Below are 17,546 nucleotides of genomic sequence, written 5' to 3'. Positions count from 1 at the left end.
CTGATTATTTTCGAATGGTGAGAGTGTGGGTTCGCTAGACACTGAATAGGAGTGTTATAAGACGTGTTGAATGGATATTGAATTGCATTTACTTAGGAGTTACAAGTGCAGAATTTGAATGGAGTTTGAATTGTTTTCCTTATTCCTTTGCTAACCGATTCTTGTTCTTATTCTTTTCTGCATGTTTCCGTCCCTTTGATAGCATGACAGATTAAGGAAGAATTAAGGTGTCTTTTGCATTTGAATTTACTTATAATTGATGCATTAAAATTGGGAGGTGAATACATACTTGAATTGGGAGTTACTAATCACATTAGAAATGGTTTAAGGCTTGACCGAATTTGTTACTCATTTGCATGATAGGTTTTTATTTAATCCTTGCATTTTATTTGATTAAAATTTTAAACCTCCTATTATATATTTTAATGCATTAACAAATTAATTTAGTTTAGAATCTTGCTTGGAATTTTGTATGGCATGCTTGACCTCCAAATTTAAATGTTTTTAATGTTGTGTTTAATTTCTCGAATATATTATACCTAGATTAATTAATCTACAATTGTTTACACCTTTTTCTTAAACTTTAATTAAATATTGAACCTAATAGAATTTATTTACTAACTTGACTCCAATTAATTAAATAAATCCTAAAACATTCTTTTTCTATAAATTAACTTATTCCTTGACTTAATTTAAATTTAGGAATATTTTCTTATTATTAATCTTATCTCAAATCTCTAACTCCGGTCCGACCTCGCGTATTTATCCTGAAAAGATAATACTAACATCTACCTATAAAATAAATAATCGTGACCTTTAAAATAAATAATCGTGATTTAAATCTTCATATTTAATTTAAATAATAGAAATTATGCATGGCTTATACGTAATCTGATTTTCGGGTTCTACAATTCTGCCCCCCTTAAAAGAAATTTCGTCCTCGAAATTAAATCTTACCGAATAACTCGGGATATCGACTCTTCATCTCTAGCTCAGCTTCCCATGTAGCTTCCTCCTCCGAATGATTGAGCCACTTGACTTTCACTAGCTTGACCATTTTGTTCCGAAGCTTTTTCTCCTGTCTGTCTAAAATTTGCACTGGTCTTTCCTCATAAGACAAGTTCGGAGTGAGTTGCAACGGCTCAAAATTCAAGACATGCGATGGATTCGCCATATACTTCCTCAACATGGAGACGTGAAACACGTTGTGTACTCCGGCCAGATTCGGCAGAAGGGCAACACGATAAGCTAATGTCCCAACTCTGTCGAGGATCTCAAATGGTCCAATGAATCTCGGACTGAGCTTTCCTTTCTTCCCGAACCGCATGACACCTTCATCGGTGCAATCTTCACGAAAACATGGTCACCAACAGCAAACTCCAGATCTCTCCTCCTCTGATCCGCATAACTCTTTTGTCTACTCTGAGCGGTCCTCAGTCCTCATCCTGTCACGGATCTTGACTACTACATCAGCAGCCTGCTGCACAATTTCCGGGCCCAACTCTGATCTCTCCCCTACTTCATCCCAATGAATAGGAGATCTACACTTGCGACCATACAGTGCTTCGTATGGAGCCATACCGATAGACGACTGAAAACTGTTGTTATAAGTAAACTCCACCAACGGTAGCTTTGATTCCCAACTCCCGGAGAAATCAAGAACACATGCACGAAGAAGATCCTCCAGAATCTAGATAACTCTCTCGGACTGACCATCTGTCTGTGGGTGAAAAGCTGTGCTAAACAACAACTTCGTACCCATAGCTGAATGTAAACTCTTCCAAAATGAGGAAGTGAATCTAGGATCTCGGTCAGACACTATAGAAACGGGAATACCATGAAGTCTGACGATCTCCCGGATATATAACTCTGCATACTGGATCATGGAGAAAGTCGTCTTAATAGGCAAGAAATGAGCTGACTTCGTAAGACGATCAACAATCACCCATATAGCATTCGACCCTCTGACTGACTTCGGCAAACCGACAACGAAGTCCATGGTGACATTCTCCCACTTCCACTCGGGAATACGAAGAGGCTTGAGCAAACCTGCTGGTCTCTGATGTTCCGCTTTCACTAGCTGACACGTCAGACACTCGGATACAAATCGTCTGATATCTCTCTTCATCCCTGGCCACCAATATAATAACTGCAGGTCTTTGTACATCTTCGTACTCCCTGGATGTATAGAGTACGGCGACATATGGGCCTCAGATAAGATATCTGCTCGGATAGAATCGCTGCTAGGAACCCATATTCTGTCTCGATATCTGACAATACCGTCTCTAACTGCATACAAGATACTGCCCTTGGCTTCATCTCTCTGTCTCCACTTAGCCAACTGCTCGTCTGCTAACTGTCCACTGCGAATACGGTCTAGTAGAGAGGACTGAATCGTCAAAGTAGATAGACGAGGAACTCTACCACGAGGATATGTCTCTAGATCAAACCTCTGCATCCCAGACTGAAGAGGTCTCGAAACCACCAAATGAGCCATCCCTGCGACTTTCCTGCTCAACGCGTCTGCAACTACATTAGCTTTGCCAGGATGATAGCTAATGTCACAGTCGTAGTCCTTAACTAACTCCAACCAACGCCTCTGCCGCATATTCAACTCTTTTTGTGTAAAGAAGTATTTGAGACTTTTGTGGTCGGTAAAGATCTGACACTTCTCTCCGTACAAATAGTGTCTCCAAATCTTCAATGCAAATACTACAGCTGCCAACTCTAGGTCATGGGTAGGATAATTCTTCTCATGAATTTTCAACTGCCGAGAAGCATATGCTATCACCTTCCCATGCTGCATCGATACCGCGCCTAACCCGAGTTTTGAAGCATCGGTATAAAGAACAAAGTCTCCGGGTCCTGAAGGCATGGCCAATACTGGTGCTGAAATAAGAGCTTGCTTCAATGTATCGAAGCTCTTCTGACATTCCTCGTTCCACACATACTTAACATTCTTCTTCGTCAATGATGTGAGTGGAACTGCGATGGAGGAGAATCCGCGAATAAACTTCCGATAGTATCCTGCTAGTCCAAGGAAACTACGGATCTCGGATGCATTTTGAGGCACAACCCAATCTCTGACTGCTGCAACTTTCGCCGGGTCTACCTCGATCCCTCTACTAGAAATGACGTGGCCTAAGAACGCCACTTTCTCTAACCAGAACTCACATTTGCTGAACTTCGCGAATAGTTTGTGCTTTTGTAAGGTCTGCAGTACTGTGGTCAGATGTCTGCTGTGATCCTCTTGATTCTTTGAGTAGATGAGAATATCATCTATGAATACTATCACGAACTGATCAAGATACGGCTGGAATACGCGATTCATGAGATCCATGAAGATTGCAGGCGCATTCGTCAAACCGAACGGCATCACAAGAAACTCGAAGTGGCCATAACGAATCCTGAAAGCAGTCTTGGGAACGTCGGCATCTTTCACTCTCAGCTGATGATAACCAGAACGCAGATCAATCTTGGAGAATACCGAAGCTCCCTCCAAGTTGGTCAAATAAATCCTTTATCCTCGGGAGTGGGTATTTGTTCTTCACTGTAACGTTGTTCAACTCCCGGTAATCAATGCAGAGCCTCATCGAACCATCCTTTTTCTTCACAAACAATACTGGTGCGCCCCATGGCGAAAAGCTCGGGCGAATGAACTCCTTGTCAAGAAGTTCCTGAATCTGTTTCTTGAGTTCTGCCATCTCCGTCGATGCTAATCTGTATGGCGCCTTTGAGATCGGTGTCGTACCAGGCATAAGCTCAATAGAAAATTCCACCTCTCGCACAGGTGGCAATCCAGAGACGTCATCAGGAAAAACGTCTAGAAAATCCCGGACAACTGGAACATCGGATGCTGACTGTTTGGGCGTCTCGGGAACGGATACAAGAGTAGCTAAAAATGCTCGGCACCCTCTATGAATGAGCTTCCTAGCCTGGACACAAGATATCATACGCGGTAAATTAAAATACCTGTCTGGCTCGAATAAGAATTGTTCCATCCCAGGTGGTCGGACTAGAACAGATCTCTGCTGGAAGTCAATTAAAACTCGGTTCCTCAGTAGCCAGTCCATCCCTAGAATGATATCAAATTCTGGCATCGGCAGAACTATCAGATCCGCATACACAAGGTTACCATGAAGTTCCAGGTCTATATCTCGGATCACATTAGTAGCTGTCATCTCCTCTCCAGAAGGCAATGCTACTGAATATGCTATGTCGAGCCCAATTGATTTGATCTTGAGAGAATTTGCAAAAGTTTCTGAAATGAACGAATGGGTAGCCCCTGAATCTATCAAGGCTTTCGTAGCTGAACCGGCTAAAAAGATTCTCCCTGAAAGATTGGAATATTATGCTAAACCCAATAGTTTTACAAGAACTATGCTTATAGACATGCAAAGGTCAAAGTTCTTCTAACTTAAATTCTCGTAAATAACACTGATTAGAGCATGCAATCCTATCATAGATTCTAAGTTCAAAAATATTAATCCAAAACATTAAACTTGAATTACAACTTAAGGATTTATGATACCTGTCATGAGCATCGTCTCCGGGTTAGTCTCCGCAGCATGGAGAGCAAAAACTCTGCCCTGGGTAGGAAGATTCTTCTGTGGGCAATTCTTCAATATGTGGTCAGTACTACCACATTTGTAACACTTTCCCGAACCATACATACATGGCCTAGCATGACGACGTGAGCACCTGACACATACTGGATACTCCACTGTCCTTGGGACTGCTCGTCCCTGCTGTTGCTGTTGCGGCCCTCTGTTCCTGGGTGGACCGTGGAAATGTCTCTTATTCTGAAGCTGTGACTGAGGAGGACGGTGTGGTGCCTGAAATGGTCGTTTCCCAAGGCGATCGCGCTCAATATCATTCTGGTCTTGCTCTGCCGCTAGAGCTCTGGAAACAGCCACATAAAAAGTAGTAGGGCCAGCCACCCTAACATCACGGCGTAAGATCGGCCGTAGACCATTCAGAAAATGCCTCAATTTGGCGTCAACATCATTAGCAATCAGGGGTATAAAATGACATCCCCTCTCGAACTTACGGATGAACTCCGTAACTGTCAAGTCCCCCTGCCCCAGGGTCATGAACTCCGTAGTCTATCTAGAACGCACATCTTCAGTAAAGTATTTTGAGTAGAATACCTCAGTGAAGCGTGCCCAAGTCAAAGTAGTCAAATCCAAAGCCACTGATGCCCCTTCCCACCATAGGCGAGCGTCCTCTCCGAACAGATAGGTCGCACATCGAACCATATCTCCATCTTCCAGCCCCATAAACTTGTAAATAACCTCAAGGGACTTAATCCATCCCTCGGCAGCCATAGGATCGGACGTCCCTAAGAACTCCTTTGGTCGCATCTTCATAAACCGCTCATAGATAGCCTCCGATCCCGGCTGTCTGGCTCCTACTGCATTGTTCCCCGCAAACTGTGCGAAGAACTGAGTCATCCCAGCTAGCATCTGGGCATTCATGTCTGGTGGAGGGGGTGGTGGTAAATCTCCCCCCTCGATCTCCCCTTGTCTCTGATCCCCATCGCCCTCATGACGGCGCTCATCATCACCTCTCGGGCATCCAACACGGCGTCTAGGAGGCATGCTGTTCCATAATTATAACCCATACGTAACCAACATGCATATTCCACTATTTCTTTAAATTTAAATAAATAATACATAATCGTAATCTTGACATAAAATCTTTCATTCAGTCTTGATGTAAAAATATTCTAAGCTTTAAAATAAATGCGTAATCGTAAAACTTACAGACCAAAGACGTGACTTCATGAGCTTCTCGAGAGCAGTAGTAGTACAACCCTTTACAAGATCATAGGCATCTGATACCAACTGTAGAGGCCCGTAATTCGTATTCATAATTTTGCGGAATTATTAAAAATTTTCTAAATAAATAATTATCTTATCTCATTTAATTAAAATAAACATGTAAATGAGTTTTTAACTTTAAAATAACAGCGGAAGCGAAAATAATGTTTTCAACCAACCATTTAAAAATAATCCAACGTAAACATCAATTTAAAATAATCCAACGTATTAAAACTGAGTTTGAATAATGAAAAGTGCATAAGCTGAATCATGAGGTCCTCAGGTTTACTACTGCTGTCCCAAGATCGCTCATTGGTCTCCGTCCGCAGGTCTCTACCTCATCAACACCTACAACAATCAAGTCTAGTGAGTCTAAAGACTCAACAACTATATATCATGAATAACAAGTAAATATATCATAAAATCGCATGCAACGTAAAAATAACGTATCGTAAAGTGCATGGTGAAAATCATAACGTGAATAATTATAACTACGTACATATCTAAAAATCATCCGTAAAAGCTTTGCTCAATAGAGCTCTGTCATAACATATCATAATTTTCTGGTAGAGATAATGTTTCTAAGCAAGTGGCCCATAACATAGCGTAAGCGCCTGATCAGACTAAACCACAGTAATACTGGGCGGTAGAGATCAATCACAGCCCTTGGACTGGATGTCAGTACCCATACATAATCATAACCGGTCGTAAGTCACCGGGCGGAGAGGTCCTCGGTTGCGCCTACCGACTTCCAAACCCATAAGCATATAGTGGCCACAAGACATATAGCATATATCTCAAAAATAAACATTTTGAATTTTTATGCACGTAATATAATTATAACCTTATTTTTACCGGATGAGTTGGATCGTTCCCAGGCTTGCTTCGACTTGCTACTAATATGTGACACATGCAATAAATCTTAATTTGACAAAATTTTAGCAATAGAACCAAAAACGAGACTAGTCGGACCAACACCTTGATTTTTAACCTTGGCTTCGTACCAACCCGAAACAACATTAAACCGACGTTTAACCATTATTAAAATACCCCAAACATACTGAAAAATTTGCATAATAACTGTAACACACGAAAATAGGCGAAAGGAATCCAAAAACATAAGACGCTCTTTCGAGAGTCATTTTGGCACCTTTCGCCGTAAATTCTTGTACGACCTCTAAACTCGACCAAATCACAAACGGCCAAAAACATGACTTTCCTAACTCATTAAGGTATTGTCCAGTCCAAGGCCATGGGCTAAAATCCAACCAAGAACTCAAACAAGTACCAAAACCGAAGGTCACAGCTGCTGGAAAAAAAATGCAGCAGTAGCAGTTTACTTGTTTGTGGTGAAAATCCTGAAATAAATGACTATGGGCTTAAACCACCGCCCAAGGACTCTTACCAACATCCTAAGGCATGGCTTGGACCATGGCTAAGGGCTAGAAGCCAACCACAATCCAAGGAAACACCTTGGACAATTACAGCATACCAACCAAGAGCACCACTTGCTGCCTAGTGTATTGTATTGAACCATTTTACTGTCTTGTCTCGTTCCAAGGGCCATTTTATCGACCATGGCTCGATCTAGACATGGTGAAGTGTTGTAGGAACCATGGCTATGGGTTAGAAGCCAACCATAATCCAATAACACACCAAAAACCGAAACCACCATCATAAAAAGAAACAGAATTTTAGAATCATGGGACACTTGACATGTTGCTGTAAAAATCTGAATGAATCGTGAACTAAGCTTGGAGAAACTGATTTGGTTACTTCCTAGACATGATAAGGTAGGGATCTAACCATGGCTACAGTCCCTAGGACAGCCATGATTTGAACACACTCACCTTACCCACTCAATGGCCAAACCGAGACCCATTCTGCACATGAGGGAACTTTTGCTGTCATTCTCATGTTTGTGAACGTATGGATGTAAACTAATGATCTAAAAACACCCTAATACATTCTAAATCATGCCTACCAACAGCCGTGGGTGCCTGGAAAACGAGCCAACCTCCTGAACCACAAGACAAACCAAAGCCGTGAGATGCAAAGAGGAATTCAAAATTATGTGCAGAATAATCGTGTAGTTGCTGTCCAATTTTCGAAATGTTGCATGAATCATGATTATATATTGGTTTAAAAATATCTATAGGACTTGATTGAAGAGTCAAGAAACAACATATACATGCCTGGAATTTGTTTTGAAGAAAACAAATCAAAACGACGAATACGAGCGGCGGGATCGGAGTTGGTATTCTTTTCTTGTTTCAGCTGCTTGTGTTTCGGTACTAAGCTGCTATTTTCTCTGATTATTTTCGAATGGTGAGAGTGTGGGTTTGCTAGACACTGAATAGGAGTGTTATAAGACGTGTTGAATGGATATTGAATTGCATTTACTTGGGAGTTACAAGTGCAGAATTTGAATGGAGTTTGAATTGTTTTCCTTATTCCTTTGCTAACCGATTCTTGCTCTTATTCTTTTCTGCATGTTTCCGTCCGTTTGATAGCATGACAGATTAAGGAATAATTAAGGTGTCTTTTGCATTTGAATTTACTTATAATTGATGCATTAAAATTGGGAGGTGAATACATACTTGAATGGGGAGTTACTAATCACATTAGAAATGGTTTAAGGCTTGACCGAATTTGTTACTCATTTGCATGATAGGTTTTTATTTAATCCTTGCATTTTATTTGATTAAAATGTTAAACCTCCATTATATATTTTAATGCATTAACAAATTAATTTAGTTTAGAATCTTGCTTAGAATTTTGTATGGCATGCTTGACCTCCAAATTTAAATGTTTTTAAATGTTGTGTTTAATTTCTCGAATATATTATACCTAGATTAATTAATCTACAATTGTTTACACCTTTTTCTTAAACTTTAATTAAATATTGAACCTAATAGAATTTATTACTAACTTGACTCCAATTAATTAAATAAATCCTAAAACATTCTTTTTCTATAAATTAACTTATTCCTTAACTTAATTTAAATTTAGGAATATTTTCTTATTATTAATCTTATCTCAAATCTCTAACTCCGGTCCAACCTCGCATATTTATCCTGAAAAGATAATACTAACCTCTACCTATAAAATAAATAATCGTGACCTTTAAAATAAATAATCGTGATTTAAATCTTCATATTTAATTTAAATAATAGAAATTATGCATGGCTTATACGTAATCTGATTTTCGGGTTCTACACTTAACCAATACATCATATGTATATGGTTCATATAAACAAAGAGGATTTTATGAAAATCTTCGGTTATCTACAAAAAGTGTGGATATATGTCACGCCCCGAAACTCGGGATGGACACCGGCGTCGTTGACAATCACACAATTGAAAACAACAAGCCTTTCGTAGTACAGTTTAAACCGAAACCAGTTTATATATCAAAATCTCAAAATGTAACAATTGTCTTTACTATCACCGAAATAAATAAGACGACATAGTTTTAAATGCGGAAACGTAAGACTGGAATAAAATAACTTAAACTAATTCAAATTCTTGAATGTTCACCATCCCCAAAACTGCTCGGATTCCTCTTCTTCAACCTGTTCCTCGTTATTATCTGGGGAGGGTCGTAAGGGGGGTGAGTATTTGGGGAATACTCAGCAAGTGGGGGAAATATCGAGCACAATAAATACAACATGCATAAATTTCGAACATAAAACATGAGTTCCATACGTACTTCGTAAACATGCATAATATTGACCCGGCACTGCGACTCATCTACTTTCTACGGTTTACTGACGTTAGTCCCTAATTTTTACTCCTCTAAGGGGCGAGGCCGTATAGCGGTTATGTCCCCCACCGCGTAAGGGTACGTCGTGGTTGGGATTCCCACCCGTATACAGTCGACTCCTCACAGTGCATTTAAAATCGTATGACAATACAAGAAAGGAGTAGAAGGAAGATTGTACTCGACTATTTGTTTTTTTCTTGTAAAAACCGAAAATATGCATATACAAATCCGAAATTTTAAAGTTTAAAAATAAGCTCACTTACAATAAATATTTGTGCGAAAAACGTAGGTGCTTGGCTTGAAAGGTGGATCGCTCCTTGCTCCTCCTTCGGACAGAACTTCGGCTAATTTCTAGGCTGATTTTCGTGCAGTATTTCAGCTAGGGCGGAGTGCTGGAATTTCGAACCTTTCAGCTCTGAATTTCGAAATTCTAAGTGTGAGAATGAGTGGGTATGGTGTGGTATTTATAGGCCAAGGGGTGGGAGCAAATTTGGTATCTAAATCATACTAAAAGCCATGCAAAATCTCAACAATTGACCCTCATATTTCTTGCTGAAATTCGAAAATTCAGCTACCAAGTTAGGAGATTTCCACTCTAATCCAATGGTCTTGATTAATTCAGAATTTAGGTTACTAGATCCAGCGGTTGTGGTGCAAAGTTGAGGATTTCCTTCCTATTTTCTTGTGGCTTATTTTTGCATGAATCCTATCTTTAAACACCACAATATTGACACCCAATATTTAGTGGATTTCGAAATTTGCCTAAGTTTATGCATTGATTCTTCTAGCCTTGCATGGTCTCCACCAAATCTTGTAAATCCTCTTGCATATTTTCGAAATATACTTGCCTCTATATGAATATTGATGACTTGATAAAATATCCCACAATAATTTCCAAGGTGTACAACTTATTATATCATGTATCTTATACCAAAAATCAAGTCCTACCAATTTCCTTACAAATCATTAAATATATTATGTGAAAATTTTCGGTTCTCACAATATAACTCACTTTTTCAGTAATACTCAGCAGAAAAGAAGTTATAACTTGTCAAAGTTCATTATCAAAAAGATCATATCTATTGAAGAATGGAGTATATCTCCATTGATGGAAAAAAAAATTTATTCTGAAAATCATAAAATGAGTTTTAAATTCAATTTTTGGGATTATATTGAAAGTTTTAATAAAACTTTGTTTTATGAAAATGAAAAAAAGGAAACATACATGGTTTCTAAAAATTTATGAAAATGTTTTTTATCATCCTATTCCAAATTGGTTTTTCATTTGGTGGAAGATATTTGGTCCATCTGCAAAGATTTTGCCAGAGGTTTTTATAAAACACATGAATACTTGGTTAAATGTTTCCCCAAGTATTAAAAATCATTTTCTGAACATTAGATCGATGGCAAGACTTTATGTCTATTTTTCATGGAATTTGGAATACCATGGATCTGGAAATGGCAACCAGAATTTGGGTACAATGATGAAGGTATCTCTTGCATATGGCGAGTCAGTCTCACTAAATTTTGGGATAAATTACTACGTGATGATCCAGAAACTGGAAAACCCTATGCTTATGACACTCTTCATCAAATGGAGGAAAGAAATTCATTATATCAGAAAGAACTTCATAATGAACAAGAAAAGGAAAAAGCCTCAATGATTCCATTTAAGATTCTCACTCAGAAATATTCTGATATTTATTCAAAAGATAAAATGATTGAGGTTTATATTGAATAAATGAAAAAGGATCTTTTTCAGAATATTTGATGTTCTGATTCAAAATCAAATAAATCTATGGAGTCTGAATCCAATGCAAATAAATTCATTCATCTAATGCAGATGCAAGATTCACAAGATCCAGAGGATGATATCCCTCAGCTTTCTCAGATAAATGATATTTTTGAGACACTCAAAAAATCAATAAAAGACATTATTAAAGATGATTAAAATCGTCAGAAGAGGAATCTCTCAAAGTTGGTGGAATATCACATCGTAACATATCGTGACAAAAGTGGGTGGCATATCACTGTAACCTTTTACTATTTGCTTTAATAAAGCATTGTACTGTTTTTATTTTGAGATGGAATCCGAGGTTTCATGTCCGGCTCTTCTATCTATTTATAGGTTCATTCTGTGCTTCTAAGAGGACACGGTCGAGTTTGTTCCCCTCTATTCCATTCTTGTAAAAACCCTTCTGAATTATTAATAAAAGCTTCAAGTGTTCTGATAAAAACTTTGTAAGTTTACTGTTTTATTTTTTGTTTTTTTTTATTTACTGTTTCTAAAATAATTATATTTCATAGATTAGCCTGAATGACAGGCTAAAGTATTCGTGCTAAATTATTAACTAACTATGCCATGATCTATATTATCTATATTATTGTAACTTAGAATCAGATTGAGATAATAAAAGATTTATTTAAATTTCTGGAATTTAATGTAATATAAGTGTTTTTGGTTAGAACGTAAGGTAAAAGATGAACCAAGAAATGGTAAACACAAGGTTCGAGTTCATCCGGGAAAAATAAATTCATGTTGTAGCCATTCAGCCTGCTTAGCCGAGAAATGGCGTTTATGGGTGATTTTTATGAATTTATGATTCTTTGGGCCCTTGATAAATCCTATGTTGTTTAATTTCTTTTGTATATCTTTCGTAAATCCTTTGTGTTTTGTAAAATTTCCAAATAAGAACCTTATATTAATTATTATTCTGAAGTTTAAATTTCTCCTTTTCTTAGCTCAGTTTGAGTTGAAGATGGTATATAGGCTGGAAACCAATAACCTCCATGTGTGCGAAAGCCACTAAGGAAAATTTTGGTAAAACAACGCCACGTCTCAGATTCTTTTATTTTATTTTACCTTAAAGTCCTTGATAATTCATGTATTACGTGTGTGCGCTTAACAAATCGTTCGTCTTCCTTTCGCTAATAGCATCATTTGATATCCCTCCTATGTTCAATGTGTTAATAGCACCATTTATATTCCTCATATGTTCAATGTTTCCAGTTAGAGTTTGTGTCTACGTTTAGTATCAAATATCAATTCGTTGGATGATAAGTAATTTTGCGTTAATAACTGATGATAACTATCAAATAAATGTCGTTTAGATTCATGATCAAACAATTTACTGGCATGTATTTGCCGGAAGCAAATAGTTATTATGGATTGGATTGGATTGGTGGATTGGATTTCTTCTCTCGATAGAATTTATTCTTTGGCATGTGTAAATAAGAAAACATTGGAAACAAGCTTCTGTGATATTCTTGGCCGTATGAACTCAATTAAAATCGGCGAGTTTCGTTCTGCGCATATAACATGCTGACTATTCACAGATCTTTGGACATTTCTGTTGAAACAACAAACTGAGTTTTCCATACAATGCATCTAGTATATACTAATTTGTCACTAGTCTATCTTGAACATTTTCATTTTCATTCATCGTCAAAATGCGGAATCTTTGGAATCAGGTTGATCAAATGTGAGTGTAACATAATGATTTCTAATGCTACGAGAATATAACTATTTTAAAATTCTAAAAAAAGCAAGAAACAATCTCCAGTTGTGCACAGTGGGGGACTGCATGTGGTAGTGGATGCACAATAGTCATTTCAATGCATTGGTTCATTATTAGGAGTCAGAGTCCAATTCAAAGGGGCTGTAAATTCTTGGTTGATCAGTATTAAAAGCATTAGTAGGAAACACGCTTCTCAGTCTTGTTAATCCACACTCACACATGAGCACATATAAATAGTTACAAGCGGTTACTGTATAATTCATTGAACATTTTCCTTTTCATTCCTTGTACTCATTTGAAGACTTGAGCTTACTTCAATGGAAATTCTTTTGTTCAATCGCTTTATGCTTTCTAATATGGTATCAGGGCTTAAAAATCATTGAGCTGCAGCTCATCCAATTCACATTGATATTTGGGGTCTTTTGACTCCTTTAAGCATTGAGGGATACAAATATTTTTCGACTATAGTTGATGATTATACTCGTTTCACATGGATCTACTTGCTGAAATCTAAATCAGATGTTTTGCATATATTTCCAAACTTCTGTAAAATGATTCATACCCAATTTGAACAGAAAATTAAATCGGTTCGATCGGACAATGCTCCCGAACTCAATTTTTCTGATTTTTATAAGTCCGAGGGAATCATTTGTTACCATTCTTGTGTTGAAAGTCCACAACAAAACTCTGTTGTGGAAAGAAAACATCAACACATCTTGAATGTGGCAAGATCCTTGATGTTTCAATCCAATATTCCCTTGTCATACTGGAGTGATTGTGTTCTCACCTCTGTTTATATTATCAACCGCACGCCCTCTTCCCCACTTTCAAATCAAACTCATTTTGAACTTCTTTATCATAAGAAACCCCTGTATGGTCATTTGAGAGTTTTTGGTTGCATGTGTTATGGATCCACTCTCTTGGCTCATCACACAAAAATTTTCCCCTCGTGCCATTAAATCTGTCTTCCTTGGATATCCAAGTGGTTATAAAGCCTACAAACTCCTCAATCTTCTTACAAACAAAGTGTACATTAGTCGGGATGTAGTGTTTCACGAAGCCATTTTCTCTTTTATGGACCAGCCACCTTCCCCTACACATCAAGATTTTTTTTCTGATGGTGTTCTTCCTACACAGAAATCTGTTACGCGAGAAACAACTACAGATTCTGGTCCCACATCTCGGTCACATAGAGTCTGTAATAGACCAATCCACTTACGTGATTATCACTGTTATTCTACTCAATCTTCTCCCAGCTCGTCCACTGCTCATTCTCTGAATCTTGTTCTTGGTGGTACTCGTTTATCCAAGCAGTATTCTGTTTTTTGTACACAATGTTTCCTCCATCATTGAACCTCAATCTTTCTCTCAAGCTGTTGTTAAGCCAGAATGGTGCCAAGCCATGGCCACTGAACTTGAGGCATTGGAACGTAATGGGACTTGGTCTATTGTTTCTTTACCGCTTGGGAAGACCGCCGTTGGGTGTAGATGGGTCTATAAAACTAAGTTTCATGCTAATGGTAGCCTATAAAGATACAAAGCTCGCCTTGTTTCTAAAGGCTACACGCAACAAGAGGGGATTGATTATCTTGAAACCTTTTCCCCCGTTGCAAAGCTTGTCACAGTTAGAGTTTTGTTGGCCTTAGCTTCAATTCATGGATGGTTTTTGACTCAACTTGAAGTCAATAATGCTTTTTTGCATGGAGACCTCTCTGAAGAAGTTTACATGTCTTTGCCTCGGGTTATCAATGTAAGGGGGCAAATTTTCCTCCCAATGCAGTGTGCAAACTGCACAAGTCTATCTATGGTCTCAAACAAGCTTCGAGGCAATGGTTTGCCAAATTTTCCTCCACATTGATTCGGATTGGTTTTGTTCAATCTCATGCTGACAGTTCTTTGTTTGTACGAACTCGAGGTCATACGTTCTTGGCATTGTTGGTATACGTCGATGATATGGTACTGGCCACCAATGATAAAAAGGAAGCCACTGACTTGAAAATATTTTTGGATAGCTGTTTCAAGTTGAAAGATCTTGGTAACTTGAAGTAATTTCTTGGTATTGAAGTTGCAAGATCTTCAAGGGGAATATCTATATGTCAACGCCATTATGCTTTACAACTTCTTACAGAAATAGGTTTATAAAATGTACAATTAGCGTTTAAAATAACGTGTTTTTAAAAATCAAACATAATAATACTATTTGTTTGTCTAATTAGGAGCGTACTATAAGCTGAGGCAATTAGGGATATTTCATCAAAATATTATTTATTGATAGACGAAAGTAGGAATAATCGAAAATTGACAATATGAAATTTCCTGGAAATATACATCATTAGAATATTAGTCACCAAACACTTGATATGAGAATATGCTAGAATATAATATCATATTATATATAATAAATTTTAAATCATGTGACATATTTTAACATTCTTTTTTCTTAGGATATGAGAATTCGAAATTATTATTTTTTTGTACGGAGTAAAGAAACTCTCGAATCAGTACAATAGTCAACAAATCATGTTAGTCGAATAAATCATAATGGATAAAACATATGTAAGAAACTCGTTCAGTAAAATGTTTTGTGTTATATAGTTTGTATCTACGTTTTACATCAAACATTGGATAATAAATTAAATAATACTAATAAATGATGATGTTTAACTGATGATAATTATCGGTGAAAATAATGACCTCATTAGTATTTCACATTATTTAATGGGGGCTTTTCGGTGGATCATTTATTTCTTGTATAAATAAGTATAGATGGTTGTTTATTTGGAGTAATATTTTATTGCTTTAACCATGGGGAAAAAATAATTCTAACCATGGTTCGAAAGACAATGATTCGAAGGAACTTTTCACTCGATAAACCAAACTAGCATATTTATATCAATGAGACATCTTCGGAGATGCGTACTGTGAAAGGATCACTTGTTGTCGATGATAAAGGGAAATGTCTATTGGAGTATGAAATCAAACAACGTAAGATGTCTCCATTGGAATGTTATAGTCGTGTATGTTTTAACATTGTCAATGAGAGGGAGAAAGAATTGAGAAATGATTATGATAGTTGGTCGTATCATTGATTTAATCACCTTGGAGAATAGGCACATGAAACTTATCATGCAACCAACGATCATAATCATTACTCAATTCCTTCTCTTCTCATTGACATGGTCAAAACATGCACGACTATAACATTCCAATGGAGACATCGTACATTGTTTGATGTCATACTCCAATCGACATTTCCCTTTACCATCGACAACAAGTAGTCTCATCACAATACGCGTCTCCAAAGATGTTTCATTGATCTATATCGAGCTGGTGACAAGCCGCAAATTTCACTGTTTCGATATAGATATGCTTGTAATATCAAAATATAATAGACTAAAACACATAAATCAGTCACACTCATCTCTTTATCATCAAACACAACTGAAATCAGGAAATCCAACGCATTGTCAGTAACGATACCTCTGCGGCAGGGAGAAGAATCAAGCGTCGGCCGGCTCCGCTGCCATATCCGCCGTCTGATTTCCCCTAAACAAGTCAGAAAGGGTCGGCATCTTCATCTCACCTTTATACGACATCGGGATCGTGAAGTTCCCAAACACCGGAATATCGATAATCAGCCCTAACTCAAGCTCGTAATCGATATCCCAATCGGCCCCAATGTCCCGAATGAGACTAATCAGCAGGCTGTGCGGCACCTTGATCGTGACATCCAGCATTGTCTTATCGTTCGCCTTGAGGGATCCAGGATCCGGGATCGAGCCCGTCGCAATCCCTCTTCCGGAGCTCTTCACCTTGTACGCGATCTCACCGATCGGTATGGTGACAGCGTAGGGGTTGGAGACGTCGATCTTGGCGAGGTACGTTATCCCGTCTAAGCCGAAGCCTTTGAGATCCACGTCGATTATGGTCGCCTCCGGCTTGGGCATGTTGACGACCTTCTCTGCGACGAAATGCTTGGCCTGGTCCACTATATCCATTTTTGATTTCTCGGGGGGATTGAGTTTTGACTGAATGCATGAATGAGTTAAAAGAAGATATGATATATATATATATGAATGGAAACGCGTTATCCATGGAATACCCTCCGCGTTTAATTTTGGGATTTGTCATTAATAGCAGAACGTGATGCTTTGTTTCTATTATTTTACTGACAACTATATATATCATATCAGTCGAGAATAAATGAGTTTGTTTAATGGACTTTTCTTGTATTTTTATTATGGCAAAAACTTGTGTAAATGGTTTTACGGGTCGTATTTGTGAGACGTATCTCTTATTTTGGTCATCCATGAAAAAATATTATTTTTTATGCTAAGAGTATTATTTTTTATTGTGAATATAGGTAGAGTTGACATGTCTCACAAATTAGGATCTGTGAGATGGTCTTACATGAGACTCGCTCTTAATTTTATTAGATGT

At 37.8% G+C, this 17,546-nt stretch overlaps 1 protein-coding gene across 1 annotated transcript in view; it reads right to left on the bottom strand.

Annotated features, from left to right (window-relative positions):
• LOC140833389 (desiccation protectant protein Lea14 homolog) overlaps positions 1–17,140 on the bottom strand; it is a 32,437-nt gene extending 15,297 nt beyond the window's left edge. Inside the window, exon 1 of the mRNA XM_073197740.1 lies at positions 16,587–17,140. Within this exon, the coding sequence (XP_073053841.1) occupies positions 16,607–17,104 (498 nt within the window). The 5' untranslated portion in view covers positions 17,105–17,140 and the 3' untranslated portion in view covers positions 16,587–16,606. The remainder of the gene's footprint in view (positions 1–16,586) is intronic.
• Between the last annotated feature and the right edge of the window lie 406 nt (positions 17,141–17,546).

Source organism: Primulina eburnea, chromosome 6 (assembly GCF_022965805.1).
Source record: "Primulina eburnea isolate SZY01 chromosome 6, ASM2296580v1, whole genome shotgun sequence".
In the NCBI taxonomy this organism is placed as follows: domain Eukaryota; kingdom Viridiplantae; phylum Streptophyta; class Magnoliopsida; order Lamiales; family Gesneriaceae; genus Primulina; species Primulina eburnea.
Note: the sequence above shows the minus strand (reverse complement) of the source record. Positions and strands in the feature narration are given on the sequence as shown.